General features: G+C 33.3%; 1 protein-coding gene across 1 annotated transcript in view; it reads right to left on the bottom strand.

Moving 5' to 3' along the window:
- Window positions 1-2598: 2598 nt before the first annotated feature.
- The window catches only part of LOC102806655 (S-formylglutathione hydrolase-like), a 70890-nt gene continuing 48863 nt past the window's right edge, over window positions 2599-24625 (bottom strand). The window contains exons 8-10 of the mRNA XM_085497435.1: window positions 6331-6396; window positions 5345-5446; window positions 2599-2868 (exon numbers count right to left, since the gene is read on the bottom strand). Coding sequence (XP_085353561.1) covers window positions 2788-2868; window positions 5345-5446; window positions 6331-6396 — 249 coding nt within the window. The 3' untranslated portion in view covers window positions 2599-2787. The remainder of the gene's footprint in view (window positions 2869-5344; window positions 5447-6330; window positions 6397-24625) is intronic.

Genomic DNA, 24625 nt, shown 5'->3' with positions numbered 1-24625 from the left:
AACGGGTAGGTAGTACCTCTTCTGGTTGGACGGGCTGAGAGTGGGAATTGGTTCATAACTGCAGATTTGATGTTGTTGATGAATATTTGGGTTCCATAAGATCTGTTAAGGTGGACACCATCTGTATGAAGGTGATTGAGACCTATGTTGTTCATGGTGATTCTGTGTATATTAGCATCACTGTACTGTAATGATTGGTTTAGTTGTTTCATAGTGGTCAGTTTGTCTTCTTTCCATGATTTCCTGGGAAATACTTCACAGAGATATAACACAATATTTGGTAGGGCATGTTGTATAACTTTTACCATATCCGTGTATTTTGTAGTTAATGTCTTGCTATCCATGCCATTGTCGATATCATTTCCAGCAATGTTTATGGTGAGAGTCTTTAGTGTAGGTGGAAATCTATTGTTGATAATGACTTTCTCCATACTATTGATGGTGGCTCCACTGTATGTTAAAATCATCTGGTTTCTTGCCATGCTGTAGTTACGGATTTGTGATGATTGTGAGTCGCTGAGTATTGCATGTTCCACACGGTATGGCAGTTTACGTTGATTATTCTGATATTCATTTGACACCTCTGTGTGATCTTTCTCTGTTTTGTTTGGCGAGTGTAATGGATTAGTCGTACTAATGATGGAAATTTCTGGTTGAGCTGATTTGTGAGTTACTAAGCTGGTGTCACTGTAGTTTGTGCAGGATGGATAGCTTCAATTTTCTTGTCATCAGTATTTATATTCTTTGTGTCTTTGTCATCTTTGGACTTAATTTTCTGTAGTTGTTTTTCTACTTCACTGATTTGTTCGATCATCACCTCACAAACTTTTTCTTGCATTTCTTTGATAGCCTCTTCACTTGCATTGTTCTGTTTGGCGTGTTTGTCTATTTCTGTTCTTAGTCTATTTATTTCAATGTCTTTCAGTTTAATTACATCTTTGGTCTGTGTCTGTTCTATTATATACAGTATGTATATTTGGCAAATTTACACCTTGACCTCTGCCAGATATGTTTATTTTGTGACAATCTTCAATTCTTTGTTTCAGTGATTATTTTGGTACTAAAAACATGTTATTGACTTTTTGATTGCTTGATACTTGGAATGTAGAAATCATTGGATTGTCCTTCTAAGGTTTCTACTGCTTATTTTTACAGAGGCAAATACAAGAACGGAATTCATATTTAAAAGAAACACAGGGTTTGACAGTCACTTTCTGAAATGCAATTTTCCTATTTGTTTATTATAGTCATTCAAGACAAAAGTCTTATTCAGTCGTCCAAAAGGCAATTTTACTTGTCACAGGCAGTACAACTAGCAAAGTCTTGAAGTGCACACAAAACATGGGGGAGGGGGAGGGTCTGCAGAGGTAACTCTCCTAACAAACGATGATGTAAAGATGCAAATTTTGGTTGGCAAGATTCTGTTAGTAAATTTGTCCTAACTTGGATTTATTATTGTTATAAATTGTGAGCAACATTTTCACATGAACAAATATGGCTCCACAGTGAAATACACAGAGGTGAATAGAAGAGTCAGCTGCTATTTATAATATATGGGTGAATTCTTTAAAACAGTGCATGGAAATATGTGTTCCAATTACTATTTTATTATGTAATTTGCAGATTACGAATTCCAGAATCAAGATTTAAATTGTGTCACATTACAAGGCAAAACACATTTACACGTCCTACCAATGTCTGTTAAATTTTGTTACTGCATTATCTGCTGAACCAATGAGTGGATTGGAGTGCAATTTATTATGCAGACACCAATCTGTGTATAGGTACTTAATCCATTTAAACATGTTTCTTGTATACCTTTGCACAAATGCATTCAAAATTACTGCACGTTGGTTAAAAACCATTAATTCTACAAGCAACATACCAAGCTGATCTATTATAGTATTCATGACAAATAAATTTGAAAATTTTGATCATTTTAGCTAACTAGAGATTCTAGATTCAGTGTAAGAAGGAATCAATGAATATGCCGGGACATAATTCATCAGATCAATTCGATTCATATGCATTGTTTGTTAATGAACCTCTGTACCATAGAATATGACTGTTCAGTTTCATCTCATTCATAACACTGATTCTTGAGACATCACATTAATAAATTCGTTGCAGACAGAAGGACAGCACCATAACATACGTGTGCATTGACTGTCAATGGCAACTCAAAATCCTAGATGCCAACTGAATCATGTGACTGACTATATTATTATTTTTGCAAGAAGTTTCAGCCATAAATGTTATATACACAATATTATTTACAGCACTCATGAAAAACAAACACCCCAAATAGTAACTATTTTTGCCAGAAATCCAAAATGGCTACCAAATCATGTGACTTTTTTTCTTGTAGGAAGCTTTTGCAATACAAGCTACATACCAGATTGATCAGTTGAAACACTCATGAAAAAGACAAACAAACAATTTTTGCTATTTTTTCCCAAAAAATCTAAAATGGCAGCCAAATCATGTGTATTATTTTTGTGGTGTGTATGATAAGTAGAGTGTGGAGTTTCACCTCAATCAAATAACTGTGGCATCCGTACTACTTTTCTGAAATCAATCAAAAATAGATTCTCAAACTCTGATGCACTTTATACACTTTATTTTATCTACATCATTGAAACTACATTGTAGTGATTAATGTGACTTTGTTATGTAGTATTAGCAATTATTAAAATATCACAGAGTTGACTTGAAAGAATCGGATAGGTATGATTAACATTGTGATCTGAGATTATGTACACTAGTATGTCATCAAAATGCTGCAGCTTAAGACTTGAGGTACTTGGCATGGTGCTTGATGTGATCTTCCACAAAGGTAGCAATGAAATAGTAACTGTGGTCATAACCCTGCAATCAAGAAAACAAAAATATTAGGGCTTGCAAAAAGAATGAATTTTTTGCTAAAATATTTGATGGTCCACAAATCAGTTGGTCAACAGCAAGCACTTTGTAGTGATAAAATAAGTGAAACAAGTCATTGTTGATGACATAGTCATCGTTGGAATTAGGGGAAATGTTACTCATGCCAAAAATAATGTATGCATCTCAACATGTATTATGTTTGTATCAAATTTGAACAAAAACCAACAAATCCAGTCCAAGATACCACATTTTTCAAAAAACAAGATGAATGCCAATATGTGGAACAAACTTGTACACATATGATGCATGTGTCACATATGAATGAAAATGGTTCATAGGCCTTGAAGATATAGTAGTATAGACAAAAAGAAACATGGCCACCAGTTGGCCATCTTTGATTTAATCGTGAAATGAATCGTCATAGACATGTATCCTAACATGTATAATGTAAATACTAAATTTGAACAGTAACTGACAAAGCTTATCCAAGATACGATATTTTCAAAAAACAAGTCATTGTCAATGACACGTCCCCGTTCCGTTCATATTTGAGTGACATATACATTCAAAGCAGATCATGACTGAAATGCACCTGCATATGTACAACACATTGTGCTAAATCTGAATAAAATCCATCCATGCATGACTGAGATCCGGTTCTGGAATTGTGAAAATACGTGATTTTGATGCATTTTCGGCCTTAAAATGGCCATCATTTCGCTATTGTTAAGCAGATCATGAAACAAAGGCACATATCTATTTGTGACATGATGTACCATGTGTGTGTGAAGTTTGAACTTGATCAATCCAGACATGTCTTGGATACGGATCCAGATCTGAATTATTTAACAAAATGGCCGCCAGTCGGCCATTTCGAACTTGATACGAAAAAAAAAAAGACGTGCATCAAGGTCCTATTATGTTTAATGTATGTACCAAATTTGAACAAAATCCATCCATGCATAACTGAGATACGGGTCCGGAATGGTGAAAATGTGCGATTTCAATGCATTTTCGGCCTTAAAGCGGCCGCCATTTGGCTATCGTAATTGAGATCATGAAACAAATGCACATACATATTTGTGACATGATGTACCTTGTGTGTGTGAAGTTTGAACTCTATCAATCCAAGCATGTCTCGGATACGGATCCAGAACTGAATTCTTTAAAACAAAATGGCCGCCAGTCGGCTATTTCGAACTTGATCCGAAAAAAAAAATGACGTGCATCAAGGTCCTATTATGTTTAATGTATGTACCAAATTTGAATGAAATCCGTCCATGCATAACTGAGATCCGGGTCCGGAATGGTGAAAATGTGCGATTTCAATGCATTTTCGGCCTTAAAGCGGCCGCCATTTGGCTATCATTAATGAGATCATGAAACAAATGCACATACATATTTGTGACATGATGTACCTTGTGTGTGTGAAGTTTGAACTCGATCAATCCAAGCATGTCTCAGATACGGATCCAGAACTGAATTCTATAAAACAAAATGGCCGCCAGTCGGCCATTTCGAACCCGATCCAAAAAAAAAAAATGACGTGCATCAAGGTCCTATTATGTTTAATGTATGTACCAAATTTGAACAAAATCCGTCCATGCATAACTGAGATCCGGGTCCGGAATGGTGAAAATGTGTGATTTTGATGCATTTTCGGCCTTAAAATGGCCGCTATTCGGCTATCGTTAATCGGATCATGAAAAAAATGCATGTGCATATGTCCCATATAAAGTGTGATGTATGAGTGAAGTTTGAACTTAATCGGTCCATGCATGTTCGAGATACAGGTGATCACGGATGCACGGACGCACACAGGGCAAAACATAAGTCCCCGTTTTCGGACTGCGTCCGAACGGGGACTAACAAAAAGGGGGCCAGTCAACCGACTTAGATTGAATCAGTAAACCACTGCATGTGCACATGCCCCAGATAAAGTACTAGGCACATGCAAAGAATGAACGGATTTGGTCCACATGATTCTGAAATATGACTACGGATGGACAGATTGAATTGTAAGTCCTTGTTTTGAAAAGAGACTAAAAAAGATCGATTGCAGACACTTTTTTGGATGGTGCGGAAACTTATCAGATATCAGATTATATTTGTATGCCTTAATAAAATATGTCTTTATCATGTGTGAGTAGATATATGTTTTATATCAATTGAAGTAAAGATTTATAAGATGAAAATAAAAGATAAATTTAATATCTGTGTATATGAGATGTAGACATCAATCAAGGGCATTCACAATGACATCACTGTGAATAAGAATAAGGGTGAATAAGAATATTGGTGCACTCATTAATGCAATGTGTACATAAACAGGTTCCCAGTCTCACGCATTAGTACTCCTTAAAATTCATGTTTTTGATTTTGTGATTATCTTGAATTTGTTGACTTTTCTTCATTTCTTGTAAAGATGTTCTTTGCATATGACTACTGAGTGAATACTCACCTCTTGCATACGCAGCACAACTGGAACCTTACTCTCGGCACAGGCAGAGACAAAATGATCCGGAAGTAGTTGACCTTGGGCCAGAAAATTATCTTCTTTGCCCTGTGAGGATCAAACATAGTGTAACTATTACAACCTTGCCATGTAAGAACTAGAACTCCTATCATGGCTAAAAGATGTAAATCAGTGTAAGAAGGAATCAATGAATATAGGAGTTAAGCAAATTATGCCGGGACATAATTTATCAGATCAATTCGATACTCACTGACTGATATAAACAGAAATAAGAATTTTTAAAGTTTAATAAATCTGATACTATAGGGGCACAAAATTGATATCCTATTTTTCCCAAATATCAATTTCACATTTTCTAAAATTATGCAATGTACAGTTCCCAGTTATGTACATTGTGTTAAAGCCCATAACCATATAGAATTGTGTTTGTTATAAACAAGAGTAGCTTTGGTGTATGACGTGGAATATGACAGGAGAGAAGAAACCTTGTAAAAATCTCATTGTATTTTTCACAATGAAGATACACATTATGCATGTGACAATGAATGATATCGTGATTATAGCAGGATCACAAATATTAACATCATCGTCCACATTATTAGTATAATTATTTCGTGTTCATACTCATTTTGATTTATGCATGCACATAGACTATCTGAACAGAGACTAAAAACTAATACAGTGATCATAGTGAGTGTGTAGAGTGCTCTTGCTTATTTGCATAACTGATTGTTGTGCACCAATCACTGGCAGTTTACCTTTTTGTAATTAAGAAATATAGTACCTGTTGTATTACAGTTACAAGGATGCATTGGTAACATAATTGTTATTTTTGGAGTCAATTCAAACAGTTAGCATGTTTTTAAACGTGGAGATGTTGAGTTGGAAGAATTTGTAATGATATCTCACATGTATGTGGCTTTAAAATACATATGCCATGCAATACAGGAAGTGATCATAGTGATTATTACCTGGTCAATAAGGAAATCCAGAGGTGGTCCATTATATTTCTTTACAAGATGAGTTGCATCATAGTCCTGATGTAAAGAAACAAAAATAAATGTAACATATATACTGTTCTTGTCATAGTAACATGATCACTACAGAATGACAGGTATTGACATAGTAACATGATCACTACAGAATGACAGGTATTGTCATAGTAACATGATCACTACAGAATGACAGGTATTGACATAGTAACATGATCACTACAGAATGACAGATATTATCATAGTAACATGATCACTACAGAATGACAGATATTGACATAGTAACATGATGACTACCAAATGACAGGTATTGACATAGTAACATGATTACTACAGAATGACAGATATTGTCATAGTAACATGATGACTACAGAATGACAGATATTGACATAGTAACGTGATGACTACAGAATGACAGATATTGTCATAGTAACATGATGACTACAGAATGACAGATATTGTCATAGTAACATGATGACTACAGAATGACAGATATTGTCATAGTAACATGATCACTACAGAATGACAGATATTGACATAGTAACATGATGACTACAAAATGACAGATATTGTCATAGTAACATGATGACTACAGAATGACAGATATTGTCATAGTAACATGATGACTACAGAATGACAGATATTGACATAGTAACATGATGACTACAAAATGACAGATATTGACATAGTAACATGATCACTTACAGAATGACAGATATTGACATAGTAACATGATGACTACAGAATGACAGATATTGTCATAGTAACATGATCACTACAGAATGACAGATATTGACATAGTAACATGACTACAAAATGACAGATATTGACATAGTAACATGATCACTACAGAATGACAGATATTGTCATAGTAACATGATGACTACAGAATGACAGATATTGTCATAGTAACATGATCACTACAGAATAACAGATATTGACATAGTAACATGATGACTACAAAATGACAGATATTGACATAGTAACATGATCACTACAGAATGACAGATATTGACATAGTATTGACATAGTATTGACATAGTAACATGATGACTACAGAATGACAGGTATTGTCATAGTAACATGACTACAGAATGACAGAAATTGTCATAATAACATGATGACTACAGAATGACAGATATTGACATAGTAACATGATTACTACAGAATGACAGATATTGACATAGTAACATGATGACTACAGAATGACAGGTATTGACATAGTAACATGATGACTACAGAATGACAGGTATTGACATAGTAACATGATGACTACAGAATGACAGGTATTGACATAGTAACATGATCACTACAGAATGACAGGTATTGTCATAGTAACACGACTACAGAATGACAGAAATTGTCATAGTAACATGATGACTACCAAATGACAGATATTGACATAGTAACATGATGACTACAGAATGACAGATATTGTCATAGTAACATGATCACTACAGAATGACAGATATTAACATAGTAACGTGATAACTACAGAATGACAGATGTTGACATAGTAACATGATGACTACAGAATGACAGATATTGACATAGTAACATGATGACTACAGAATGACAGATATTGTCATAGTAACATGATGACTACAGAATGACAGATATTGTCATAGTAACATGATGACTACCAAATGACAGGTATTGACATAGTAACATGATTACTACAGAATGACAGATATTGTCATAGTAACATGATGACTACAGAATGACAGATATTGACATAGTAACATGACTACAGAATGACAAGTATTGACATAGTAACATGATGACTACAGAATGACAGAAATTGTCATAGTAACATGATGACTACCAAATGACAGGTATTGTCATAGTGACATGATCACTACAGAATGACAGAAATTGCCATAGTAACATGATGACTACCAAATGACAGGTATTGACATAGTAACATGATGACTACAGAATGACAGAAATTGTCATAGTAACATGATGACTACCAAATGACAGGTATTGTCATAGTAACATGATGACTACAGAATGACAGATATTGTCATAGTAACATGATCACTACAGAATGACAGATATTGTCATAGTAACATGACTACAGAATGACAAGTATTGACATAGTAACATGATGACCACAGAATGACAGAAATTGTCATAGTAACATGATGACTACCAAATGACAGGTATTGTCATAGTAACATGACTACAGAATGACCGATATTGTCATAGTAACATGATAACTACAGAATGACAGGTATTGACATAGTAACATGATGACTACAGAATGACAGGTATTGACATAGTAACATGATCACTACAGAATGACAGATATTGTCATAGTAACATGATCACTACAGAATGACAGATATTGACATAGTAACATGATTACTACAGAATGACAGATATTGTCATAGTAACATGATGACTACAGAATGACAGATATTGACATAGTAACATGATCACTACAGAATGACAGGTATTGACATAGTAACATGATCACTACAGAATGACAGGTATTGACATAGTAACATGATCACTACAGAATGACAGGTATTGACATAGTAACATGATGACTACAGAATGACAGATATTGACATAGTAACATGATCACTTACAGAATGACAGATATTGACATAGTAACATGATCACTACAGAATGACAGATATTGTCATAGTAACATGATGACTACAGAATGACAGATATTGTCATAGTAACATGATCACTACAGAATGACAGATATTGACATAGTAACATGACTACAAAATGACAGATATTGACATAGTAACATGATCACTACAGAATGACAGATATTGTCATAGTAACATGATCACTACAGAATGACAGATATTGTCATAGTAACATGATCACTACAGAATGACAGATATTGACATAGTAACATGATGACTACAAAATGACAGATATTGACATAGTAACATGATCACTACAGAATGACAGATATTGACATAGTATTGACATAGTAACATGATGACTACAGAATGACAGGTATTGTCATAGTAACATGACTACAGAATGACAGAAATTGTCATAATAACATGATGACTACAGAATGACAGATATTGTCATAGTAACATGATCACTACAGAATAACAGATATTGACATAGTAACATGATGACTACAAAATGACAGATATTGACATAGTAACATGATCACTACAGAATGACAGATATTGACATAGTATTGACATAGTAACATGATGACTACAGAATGACAGGTATTGTCATAGTAACATGACTACAGAATGACAGAAATTGTCATAATAACATGATGACTACAGAATGACATATTGACATAGTAACATGATTACTACAGAATGACAGATATTGTCATAGTATTGACATAGTAACATGATGACTACAGAATGACAGGTATTGACATAGTAACATGATGACTACAGAATGACAGGTATTGACATAGTAACATGATGACTACAGAATGACAGGTATTGACATAGTAACATGATGACTACAGAATGACAGGTATTGACATAGTAACATGATCACTACAGAATGACAGGTATTGTCATAGTAACATGACTACAGAATGACAGAAATTGTCATAGTAACATGATGACTACCAAATGACAGATATTGACATAGTAACATGATGACTACAGAATGACAGATATTGTCATAGTAACATGATCACTACAGAATGACAGATATTAACATAGTAACGTGATAACTACAGAATGACAGATGTTGACATAGTAACATGATGACTACAGAATGACAGATATTGACAAAGTAACATGATGACTACAGAATGACAGATATTGTCATAGTAACATGATGACTACAGAATGACAGATATTGTCATAGTAACATGATGACTACCAAATGACAGGTATTGACATAGTAACATGATTACTACAGAATGACAGATATTGTCATAGTAACATGATGACTACAGAATGACAGATATTGACATAGTAACATGACTACAGAATGACAAGTATTGACATAGTAACATGATGACTACAGAATGACAGAAATTGTCATAGTAACATGATGACTACCAAATGACAGGTATTGTCATAGTGACATGATCACTACAGAATGACAGAAATTGCCATAGTAACATGATGACTACCAAATGACAGGTATTGACATAGTAACATGATGACTACAGAATGACAGAAATTGTCATAGTAACATGATGACTACCAAATGACAGGTATTGTCATAGTAACATGATGACTACAGAATGACAGATATTGTCATAGTAACATGATCACTACAGAATGACAGATATTGTCATAGTAACATGACTACAGAATGACAAGTATTGACATAGTAACATGATGACTACAGAATGACAGAAATTGTCATAGTAACATGATGACTACCAAATGACAGGTATTGTCATAGTAACATGATGACTACAGAATGACCGATATTGTCATAGTAACATGATAACTACAGAATGACAGGTATTGACATAGTAACATGATGACTACAGAATGACAGGTATTGACATAGTAACATGATCACTACAGAATGACAGATATTGTCATAGTAACATGATCACTACAGAATGACAGATATTGACATAGTAACATGATTACTACAGAATGACAGATATTGTCATAGTAACATGATGACTACAGAATGACAGATATTGACATAGTAACATGATCACTACAGAATGACAGGTATTGACATAGTAACATGATCACTACAGAATGACAGGTATTGACATAGTAACATGATCACTACAGAATGACAGGTATTGACATAGTAACATGACTACAGAATGACAGATATTGACATAGTAACATGATCACTTACAGAATGACAGATATTGACATAGTAACATGATCACTACAGAATGACAGATATTGTCATAGTAACATGATGACTACAGAATGACAGATATTGTCATAGTAACATGATCACTACAGAATGACAGATATTGACATAGTAACATGACTACAAAATGACAGATATTGACATAGTAACATGATCACTACAGAATGACAGATATTGTCATAGTAACATGATCACTACAGAATGACAGATATTGACATAGTAACATGATGACTACAAAATGACAGATATTGACATAGTAACATGATCACTACAGAATGACAGATATTGACATAGTATTGACATAGTAACATGATGACTACAGAATGACAGGTATTGACATAGTAACATGACTACAGAATGACAGAAATTGTCATAGTAACATGATGACTACCAAATGACAGGTATTGTCATAGTAACATGATGACTACAGAATGACCGATATTGTCATAGTAACATGATAACTACAGAATGACAGGTATTGACATAGTAACATGATGACTACAGAATGACAGGTATTGACATAGTAACATGATCACTACAGAATGACAGATATTGTCATAGTAACATGATCACTACAGAATGACAGATATTGACATAGTAACATGATTACTACAGAATGACAGATATTGTCATAGTAACATGATGACTACAGAATGACAGATATTGACATAGTAACATGATCACTACAGAATGACAGGTATTGACATAGTAACATGATCACTACAGAATGACAGGTATTGACATAGTAACATGATCACTACAGAATGACAGGTATTGACATAGTAACATGACTACAGAATGACAGATATTGACATAGTAACATGATCACTTACAGAATGACAGATATTGACATAGTAACATGATCACTACAGAATGACAGATATTGTCATAGTAACATGATGACTACAGAATGACAGATATTGTCATAGTAACATGATCACTACAGAATGACAGATATTGACATAGTAACATGACTACAAAATGACAGATATTGACATAGTAACATGATGACTACAGAATGACAGATATTGTCATAGTAACATGATCACTACAGAATGACAGATATTGACATAGTAACATGATGACTACAAAATGACAGATATTGACATAGTAACATGATCACTACAGAATGACAGATATTGACATAGTATTGACATAGTAACATGATGACTACAGAATGACAGGTATTGACATAGTAACATGACTACAGAATGACAGAAATTGTCATAATAACATGATGACTACAGAATGACAGGTATTGACATATTAACATGATCACTACAGAATGACAGGTATTGTCATAGTAACATGACTACAGAATGACAGAAATTGTCATAGTAACATGATGACTACCAAATGACAGATATTGACATAGTAACATGATGACTACAGAATGACAGATATTGTCATAGTAACATGATCACTACAGAATGACAGATATTAACATAGTAACGTGATAACTACAGAATGACAGATGTTGACATAGTAACATGATGACTACAGAATGACAGATATTGACAAAGTAACATGATGACTACAGAATGACAGATATTGTCATAGTAACATGATGACTACAGAATGACAGATATTGTCATAGTAACATGATGACTACCAAATGACAGGTATTGACATAGTAACATGATTACTACAGAATGACAGATATTGTCATAGTAACATGATGACTACAGAATGACAGATATTGACATAGTAACATGACTACAGAATGACAAGTATTGACATAGTAACATGATGACTACAGAATGACAGAAATTGTCATAGTAACATGATGACTACCAAATGACAGGTATTGTCATAGTGACATGATCACTACAGAATGACAGAAATTGCCATAGTAACATGATGACTACCAAATGACAGGTATTGACATAGTAACATGATGACTACAGAATGACAGAAATTGTCATAGTAACATGATGACTACCAAATGACAGGTATTGTCATAGTAACATGATGACTACAGAATGACAGATATTGTCATAGTAACATGATCACTACAGAATGACAGATATTGTCATAGTAACATGACTACAGAATGACAAGTATTGACATAGTAACATGATGACTACAGAATGACAGAAATTGTCATAGTAACATGATGACTACCAAATGACAGGTATTGTCATAGTAACATGATGACTACAGAATGACCGATATTGTCATAGTAACATGATAACTACAGAATGACAGGTATTGACATAGTAACATGATGACTACAGAATGACAGGTATTGACATAGTAACATGATCACTACAGAATGACAGATATTGTCATAGTAACATGATCACTACAGAATGACAGATATTGACATAGTAACATGATTACTACAGAATGACAGATATTGTCATAGTAACATGATGACTACAGAATGACAGATATTGACATAGTAACATGATCACTACAGAATGACAGGTATTGACATAGTAACATGATCACTACAGAATGACAGGTATTGACATAGTAACATGATCACTACAGAATGACAGGTATTGACATAGTAACATGACTACAGAATGACAGATATTGACATAGTAACATGATCACTTACAGAATGACAGATATTGACATAGTAACATGATCACTACAGAATGACAGATATTGTCATAGTAACATGATGACTACAGAATGACAGATATTGTCATAGTAACATGATCACTACAGAATGACAGATATTGACATAGTAACATGACTACAAAATGACAGATATTGACATAGTAACATGATCACTACAGAATGACAGATATTGTCATAGTAACATGATGACTACAGAATGACAGATATTGTCATAGTAACATGATCACTACAGAATGACAGATATTGACATAGTAACATGATGACTACAAAATGACAGATATTGACATAGTAACATGATCACTACAGAATGACAGATATTGACATAGTATTGACATAGTAACATGATGACTACAGAATGACAGGTATTGTCATAGTAACATGACTACAGAATGACAGAAATTGTCATAATAACATGATGACTACAGAATGACAGATATTGACATAGTAACATGATTACTACAGAATGACAGATATTGTCATAGTATTGACATAGTAACATGATGACTACAGAATGACAGGTATTGACATAGTAACATGATGACTACAGAATGACAGGTATTGACATAGTAACATGATGACTACAGAATGACAGGTATTGACATAGTAACATGATCACTACAGAATGACAGGTATTGTCATAGTAACATGATGACTACCAAATGACAGATATTGACATAGTAACATGATGACTACAGAATGACAGATATTGTCATAGTAACATGATCACTACAGAATGACAGATATTGACATAGTAGCGTGATAACTACAGAATGACAGATATTGACATAGTAACATGATGACTACAGAATGACAGATATTGACATAGTAACATGATGACTACAGAATGACAGATATTGTCATAGTAACATGTCTACAGAATGACAGAAATTGTCATAGTAACATGATGACTACCAAATGACAGGTATTGACATAGTAACATGATTACTACAGAATGACAGATATTGTCATAGTAACATGATGACTACAGAATGACAGATATTGACATAGTAACATGACTACAGAATGACAAGTATTGACATAGTAACATGATGACTACAGAATGACAGAAATTGTCATAGTAACATGATGACTACCAAATGACAGGTATTGTCATAGTGACATGATCACTACAGAATGACAGATATTGACATAGTAACATGATGACTACAAAATGACAGATATTGACATAGTAACATGATCACTTACAGAATGACAGATATTGACATAGTAACATGATCACTACAGAATGACAGATATTGTCATAGTAACATGATGACTACAGAATGACAGATATTGTCATAGTAACATGATCACTACAGAATGACAGATATTGACATAGTAGCGTGATAACTACAGAATGACAGATATTGACATAGTAACATGATGACTACAGAATGACAGATATTGACATAGTAACATGATGACTACAGAATGACAGATATTGTCATAGTAACATGATGACTACAGAATGACAGAAATTGTCATAGTAACATGATGACTACCAAATGACAGGTATTGACATAGTAACATGATTACTACAGAATGACAGATATTGTCATAGTAACATGATGACTACAGAATGACAGATATTGACATAGTAACATGACTACAGAATGGCAAGTATTGACATAGTAACATGATGACTACAGAATGACAGAAATTGTCATAGTAACATGATGACTACCAAATGACAGGTATTGTCATAGTGACATGATCACTACAGAATGACAGAAATTGCCATAGTAACATGATGACTACCAAATGACAGGTATTGACATAGTAACATGATGACTACAGAATGACAGAAATTGTCATAGTAACATGATGACTACCAAATGACAGGTATTGTCATAGTAACATGATGACTACAGAATGACAGATATTGTCATAGTAACATGATGACTACAGAATGATAGATATTGTCATAGTAACATGACTACAGAATGACAAGTATTGACATAGTAACATGATGACTACAGAATGACAGAAATTGTCATAGTAACATGATGACTACCAAATGACAGGTATTGTCATAGTAACATGATGACTACAGAATGACCGATATTGTCATAGTAACATGATAACTACAGAATGACAGGTATTGACATAGTAACATGATGACTACAGAATGACAGGTATTGACATAGTAACATGATGACTACAGTATTGCAGGTATGTACGACCTAGAAATAGTGCCGTATGCGAGTACCAAGTTGCGAGTCGCAAGTAGCAAAATATGCCATATGCTAGTGGTAAAAACGGCATATGCGAGTGATAAAATGTATCGTTTGCTAATAGCAAAAAAGCCCTATGCGAGGGCTAATACAAAGGCTTGTAACATTTGCTTATAATATAACAACGTACGTTCAATTGTGTTTTATCACAGTAAAATCAAATATTTAGCATGGTTATGAAATGATGTGTACATGGTTGGTTAAGATTGGCATGATGCTGTATCAAAAAGTTCGTTCAGTCGTTTGCATAGAATCGATGTTTGCTCTTCACGAAATTGCACAGGAAACGTGAAAGCACAATAATTTAATAAACGGCCATGACCAGCCAGCACACTCTGCATAACATGTGAAAATTGTTTTTTCTTTCGGTAAAATTAGTATGAACCCGTGGTCAGCGATTAAAGAATCATAGAATTATAATTGTAGTTAGTAACGGGTGCATGTTCACCGAAGGGTCACAGAATTCTTGTGTCATGCGCCGCCGTTTAAATGAAGACAATGGCAGGTTTCAAAAGTAGTCACACCTCGGAGAGGTGTTAAATTTGCCACAACCCAAGTGTTAACTAGCACACAATTCCATAATACATAGTATATAATAAAGAAATAAAGTGCATGTTGAGTGATAAGTCCGCATGTTTACGAGACGTCCCTCACACATGGAATGTATTTACACGCAACCTGGATCAAATTTGAATTGAAACAAAGAAGCGTCTGCCATTGCTTGGTCAGGATAGAGACAATTTTCATGGGTAAATGCTAGTAGAAGACCCTCAATGCCCCAAATACTTCGACCTAACCACTTTATTTGTACAAGTAGAAAAAGTGTTATGTTTCGTTAAAACATAGACCTTAGAAAAGATAACAATAAAAATATACAGTTCACATATATACTCTCAAGCAAAGATCCTGGCATAATTATAATTATAATAATGGCACACTTAAACATCAGAGGCACTGCTCAGTTGGTCTATGACATCAAAAATAAAATCAGACAAAGATTGATACCAAATGAAAACAGAAGTGCAGGCAAGTATCAGTTCAGAGAGCAGTACAGAAATGGCCGCAGTGTAAACCAAAATAATCATCGTCGAACAGAAGGACATTCGTCCAAAACTGTTTACCAAACAGAGCGCCCTCAACAGCTCAGGAAGACATTTACTTCGAACGCCGGGAAATCGCATAACGATGAGAACGCTATGTTTTCCAAATTCATGAAATTCATAAACCTTATGAACTCATTTTAAATAACTGTCATCTTGGAGCCCGTGGCTGGGGCAGATGTACGTACATTCTTTTGGATAAATAAGGTATTTTTTTGTTGTTGCTTTGCTCTCTTCTCCCAAGTTTAATACCAAACAAATACCAATTGTTTTAAATTTGATTGTTATTTTTCTCCCTCTCCTTTACTTGGAGGTGCCAAACAAACTTGTTTCGTTGATTTTATTTCTCTAATCTGATTATTTTTAACCAAACGAATACTTATAGTTTCAAATTTAATTAACTGTTTTACTAGTACATTATATTTTCCAGCCCAGTTTCCCCCTTGCTAACTTTTATTTCCTTCAGTATACTAAGTGTGTAGTATTTTTGTGTAGTTCTTTTTTTTATATATATATATATATATATATATATATATATATATATATATATATATATATATATATATATATATATATATTTTTTATTATAGTATAGCAAAAAGTCCAACTTCAAAATAGGTAGTTGGAATATCAATGGGTTGAATAGCAGTAAGCTGTCAAATGCTGATTTTATTAATTACACCTCTTCAAGAACAAGGATGTTGATCTGTTTAGTTATCTGGAAAAAGATATTTTACAATTCTCATCCAAAGGTGATGTTCTTCTCGTAGGGGATTTCAATGCTAGAATTGGTAGCCTTGATGATAGAATTGATGATAGCAGAAATATGCATCTACTCTTACCATCCTACTATATTAATGACAATTTTGGCAACAGAAATACTATGGATGTTAATTCATCATGCTGTATTAACAAATTTGGTAAAAAATTAATTCAGTTGTGTATTGATTGAAACCTCATCATTCTGAATGGTAGAACTATTGGTGACTCTGCAGGAAAATACACATGTCACACTCCCCGGGGTAGCAGTACAATTGATTACGGGATAACTTCAAAGAATTTATGCGACTCATTACAATATTTTAAAGTAGCCGATTTGTCTCATTTATCAGACCACTGTGCTTTAACTTTATCTATGAAGATTAATATTAAAATGTGTCTAAATGAAAATAAGGAAAGCAATGATAAATTAGATCCTTTACCATCAAAATATATGAGGAATGACCAGGCTAAGGACAATTATCAAACAAACCTTGAAAAGTTAAATAATAATGAAATTAACAATTTTATGAGCAAACCTTATAGCATTTATGAGTCAGAAACTGCAGTCACAGATTTTGAAAATTTAATTACAAATATTGCAGACAAATGTCTAAAAAAAATTACTCCTAAACTTAAAAATCAAAGAAAGCTTAAAGAGAACTCCCATGTGCTGAGAGTATTGGAGACACATTAAATATAATTCGAAATTACTTAGCTGAAAACTAAATATGCAAATCAGAAAATTAATATGAACAGATTTGAGTGTAAAACTAATGAGGTCTGCGCAATGTAACAGAAAATCTATGTTTCCAAGTTTAATTGAAATGTGATTAGAACCAAAAAATTATGAATTATTATGCTTATTAGGGAATTAATATGAACAGATTTTTACCCCAAACTAATTAGGTTTGTACATTGTCCTAGAGCATCTTTGTACTAAGTTTCATTGAAATGGAATAATTAGTACTTTAGATATCAGTGTGAAAGCTTAAAATTGGTTAATTATGCAAATTAGGTAATTAATATGTACAGGTTTTAACCCACAATTATCCAGGTCTGTCTATTGTCCTACAGCATCCATGTACATTCATTGATATGTGATGTTTAGTACCAGAGATATCAGTGTGAAAGTTGGTTAATTATGCAAATTAGGTGATTAATATGCACAAATATTTACCAGAAACTCATTGGGTCTGCATAATTCTAGATTCATTGAAATGTGATGATTAGTACTTTAGATATCAGTAGAAAAGCTGAAAATCAATTATGCAAATTATTTATTATTATGCACAATTATTTGCCCTAAAACTAATCAGGTCTTTGCATAGTCCTAAAGGATCTATGTACCAAGTTTCATTGAAATGCGATGATTAGTACTTGAGATACCCGTGGAAAAGCTGAAAATTAACTAATTATGCAAATTAGGTGATTAATATGCACAAATATTTATCAGAAACAATCAATCTCTGCATAGTCCTCGAGTATGTAAGTACCAAGTTTCATTGAAATGTAATGCTCACTACTTATATCAAATGCTGAAAATTAATTAATTATGCAAATTAGGTAATTAATATGTACTGATATTACCATAAAAACTATCAGGTCTGTGCAGTGTCATATGACATCTATGTACCAATTTTCATTGAAATGTGATGATTAGTACTTGTATCAAATGCTGAAAATTAATTAATTATGCAAATTAGGTAATTAATATGTACTGATATTACCATAAAAACTATCAGGTCTGTGCAGTGTCATATGACATCTATGTACCAAGTTTCATTGAAATGTGATGATTAGTACTTATATCAAATGCTGAAAATTAATTATGCAAATTAGGTAATTAATATTTACTGATATTACCATAAAAACTATCAGGTCTGTGCAGTGTCATATGACATCTATGTACCAATTTTCATTGAAATGTGATGATTAGTACTTATATCAAATGCTGAAAATTAATTAATTATGCAAATTAGGTAATTAATATGTACTGATATTACCATAAAAACTATCAGGTCTGTGCAGTGTCATATGACATCTATGTACCAAGTTTCATTGAAATGTGATGATTAGTACTTATATCAAATGCTGAAAATTAATTATGCAAATTAGGTAATTAATATGTACTGATATTACCATAAAAACTATCAGGTCTGTACAGTGTCATATGACATCTATGTACCAAGTTTCATTGAAATGTGGTGATTAGTACTTGAGATATCAGTGGAAAAACCGAAAATTGACTAATCATTATGCAAATTAGGTGATTAATATGCACAAATATTTATCGGAAACAATCAATCTCTGCATAGTCCTCGAGTACAAATGTATGTAAGTACCAAGTTTCATTGAAATGTAATGCTCACTACTTATATCAAATGCTGAAAATTAATTAATTATGCAAATTAGGTAATTAATATGTACTGATATTACCATAAAAACTATCAGGTCTGTGCAGTGTCATATGACATCTATGTACCAAGTTTCATTGAAATGTGATGATTAGTACTTATATCAAATGCTGAAAATTAATTATGCAAATTAGGTAATTAATATGTACTGATATTACCATAAAAACTATCAGGTCTGTACAGTGTCATATGACATCTATGTACCAAGTTTCATTGAAATGTGATGATTAGTACTTGAGATATCAGTGGAAAAACCAAAAATTGACTAATCATTATGCAAATTAGGTAATTAGTATCCACAGATTATTACCAAAAACTAATCAAAACCTAGCATTAGTTCAAAGCATGTACGTACAAAGTTTCATCAAAATCCAATGAGTGGTTGTTTAGATATCAGTGGAACAATCATGGAACAGCTAAAAATCAGCTAATTATCATGCAAATTAGGTAATCAATATGCACGGATTTTTACCAAAAACTAATCAAATCTGTGCACATGTTCAGAGCATCTATGTACCAAGTTTCATCAAAATCCAATGAGTGGTTCTTTAGATATCAGTGGAACAGTCATAGAACAGCTAACAATTAGCTAATTATCATGCAAATTAGGTAATTAACGAGCATGGATTTTTACCAAAACCTAATCAAATCTGCGCATTGGCCCAGAGCATCTATGCACCAAGTTTCATCAAAAACAGATGTATGGTTCTTGAGATAGCAGTGGAACAGTCGGACAAACATACACACATACACACACACACACACACACACACATACAGACACACTAACTGCAAAGACTCCCATTTTGTGCTTCGCACATGGGAGTCAAAAATAAACGCAAAAGTAAACAAAAAAATTGGTTTGACCAGGATTGTTGGTCTCTTCGTAAGGAGTTAAGGAGCCTATCACGTTTATTACAAAAGTATCCTCAAGATCCATATATCCGAGGGAAATTCTTTCAAACCCGTAAACAGTATAACAAACTAATCAAACATAAAAGTAATCAGAAAATGATTGCACAACTCAAAGAATTGGAAAATTCTAAATCAGACACATCTAAATTTTGGAAGATTCTTCGTGATATGAATGGCGAAAACCCCAGTAATAATAATGGGAATGTTCAACCTGGTGATTGGTTGGCTTACTTTAAGAACCTACTTAATACTGATAGCAGCACATCAAACTCTGAGATTGCAAATGTACTGGAGAATAGTGAAAAGAGTGCAAGTAGCAACCCCTATTTAGACAGACCAATCTTAAAAAATGAAATAACTAAAGTCATTAGACTTCTTAAAAGTAACAAGGCTTCGGCAGAAGATAGAATTTGCAATGAATTGTTAAAATACGGTGAACATCACTTATTAGATGCAATACATAAACTCTTTAATATTGTTTATAGTTCAAATAACTATCCACATTCTTGGAGCACTGGCCTGTTGGTACCAATCCACAAATCTGGGTCAAAAAATAACCCGGCCAACTACAGGGGAATTGCCATCTCTAGCTGTCTTGGCAAGTTATTCAATAGTATTCTAAATATTAGGCTGACATCATTTTTAGACTCTAATAACATTCTTTCCGGTCAACAGTTCGGATTCAGGCATGATTGTCGAACTACAGACAATCTTTCATTCTAAAAACCCTGGTAAATAAATATCTCTACAGTGGTAAGTCAGAGAGCACCAATAAACAAAATAACACAAATATTAAAAAGTCAAAAAAATTATATGCCTGCTTTATTGACCTTAGAAAGGCCTTTGACAGTGTCTGGCATGATGGTCTATTCAAAAAATTAATCAAATATGGTATAACAGGGAAAATGTATAAAACTATCAAAAACATGTACAGTAAAGTAAAGTATAAAGTTAAATGTAAAGAAGGCTTAACAAAACAATTTCAGTCCAATATTGGTGTTAAACAGGGATGTAACCTTAGTCCAACTCTCTTCAATCTTTTTTTAAATGACCTGCCCACTATTTTCAATCCTAGTACCTGTGATCCTCCTTATTTAGAAAACTCGCATGTCAGCTGTCTACTCTATACCGATGATATTGTGATACTTTCTAAAACTAAACAGGGATTACAGACATGTCTTGATAGTTTGGCATTGTATGCTAAAACACGGAAGCTCTCTGTCAACACTGACAAAACCAAAATTTTAATTTTCAATAAATCAAACAGACGTTTGAATAATGATACATTTTTTCTTGGAGGTATCGAACTTGATACAGTTAAATCTTATAACTATCTGGGACTAGTCATTAGTGCCAATGGTAGGTTTAAGGATGGCCTAAAAAACCTTAAACGTAAGGCTCATAAAGCTCTGTTTTCAATGAAAGCAAAGCTTGGCTCAATTCAAAACATAAGTATAAAAGTTTCAATTTCCCTTTTTGACAAACTCATCAAACCTATCCTCATTTATGGTTGTGATGTTTGGGGTGATGAGTTCTCCACTAAATCACCTATTGAAGACATTCAATTAAGTTATTGTCGGTATCTACTAGGGGTGTCACAACACACATCAATTATGGCCATGTATAGCGAGTTAGGCAGATACCCCCTAGACATATTTATAAAAACACAAATAATTAAATATTACAGTCGGGCCATGAATTCTAATAATGCGTTACTCAAGGAAGCTTTTGTGGTTAACAAAAACATTAAAAGTAAATGATATCTAGAAGTAACATCATTATTAAACAATATCCAACAATATCATTCAGTTAACAACTGTGATAAATTAACCTCGGCACAAATGAAACAAATTGATTTGGGCATCAAGGATTTATTTCTAACAAGATGGAAAGGTGAGGTTCATAATGATAACCGCACCAAAGCAAATCAGAAAAACAAACTAAGAACATATCGGCTAATCAAATCAGATTTAAAACTTGAGCCATATTTAGTCAAGCTAAAAAACTTTGAACTGCGTAGTGTGCTTACCAAATTCCGTCTTAGTGACCATAGTCTCAAAATTGAAATGGGTCGTCATAAAAAAAATCCCATTAAACAACAGGGTTTGTGACATGTGTAACAAAGGTCTAATTGAGGATGAAATGCATTTTCTGCTGGAATGCATCAAATACAATGAGTTGCATACCAAACTGTTCAATAAAGCTAAGGATATGATCCCAGCATTTGAAAATAAACCTGCAGAGAAAAAATTCATGGAATTGTTACAGAATGAAAACGTTATTATACCAGTAGCACAGTTCATAAGTAAAAGCTTCGAAGTCAGGAAGCAGGCCGGGTCTTACTTGACATCTTAATGCCTGCTGTCAATTTAGTAATTTTATATTAGTTAGTATTATAGAGATCTTGTATTATTTAGTAATTTAGTGATTGTATTTGTTATTTAGTATATTGTGTTTTTTTGTTTTGTTTTTTATATACATTTTTCTCCTTGTACTTTGTGACCATTTTCTTTCCCTCCGGGGATTGTGTAAGAGTCAATAAGTAAATAAATAAATAAATAAATAGAACTGGCCAATTATATTTACACAACACAAAGATTTATTTAACATTTAAATCCTAGTTAAGTCCTTTTGTATTGTTTTTTGTACAATTCTTACATATATCTTGTTATTATTTTAAAACTCTTTTTTGCTGTACTTATCCTATGTAAAAGATTTTACACGAAGGCAATAAAGTTATTATTATTATTACTACATGCCCGGGACTTCACGTTCAAGTATCCAACTTTCCAATACAAAACATGATAAGTATCAGCAATCATTTCTAGTACTGCCTGGATAATTGCGTATTATTAGTTGACATTTTTCTTGTGGTGTTTTTCGTCAATGTATTAAATATAAGTGCGTTGGGAAATAGCATAATTATATTACGAGAGTGAAAGAGGCTGGTGATACTGTGTCACAACGCAGTTGAATGCGTTCTATTTATTTCCAACGCGCGTGGTCGGCGCCTCTGATTGCGTTTATTTTGTATTTTTATTTTCGAAATGTATCACTGGCTGCGTTTTTTGTTGTTACGTCTCGCAAATGTCCAAGGTCCAAGTAGTCTGGTTGAAACGTGCATTCCCATTGGTCGACAGAATCAACAGTTTATAGGAGAATTTAGCTAAGGGCCTGTGCTTCATTACAAAGCTGTTGAAATACCACGAAATTAACATCACGTTATTTCTAATCAGCAAAACAGCGAGTTTGTTGTCCATGTCTTGTCTGAGACAAAATTGCTTTGAAATCAGCCATTGTTTCCATTGGCTCACGTGCGAGTTCCTGTTCAGCGAGTCTACTTGTACTGATGATAACTGTACTTCTATGATTATTTCAATGCTAACATGTCCATGCTTATTTTAACGAAACATAACACTTTTTCTACTTGTACAAATAAAGTGGTT

This window comes from Saccoglossus kowalevskii, chromosome 1 (genome assembly GCF_978046115.1).
Source record: "Saccoglossus kowalevskii chromosome 1, keSacKowa6.1, whole genome shotgun sequence".
Classification (NCBI taxonomy): Eukaryota; Metazoa; Hemichordata; class Enteropneusta; family Harrimaniidae; genus Saccoglossus; species Saccoglossus kowalevskii.
The sequence above is the reverse complement of the archived record's forward strand: the minus strand, read 5'-3'. Positions and strand labels throughout refer to the sequence as shown.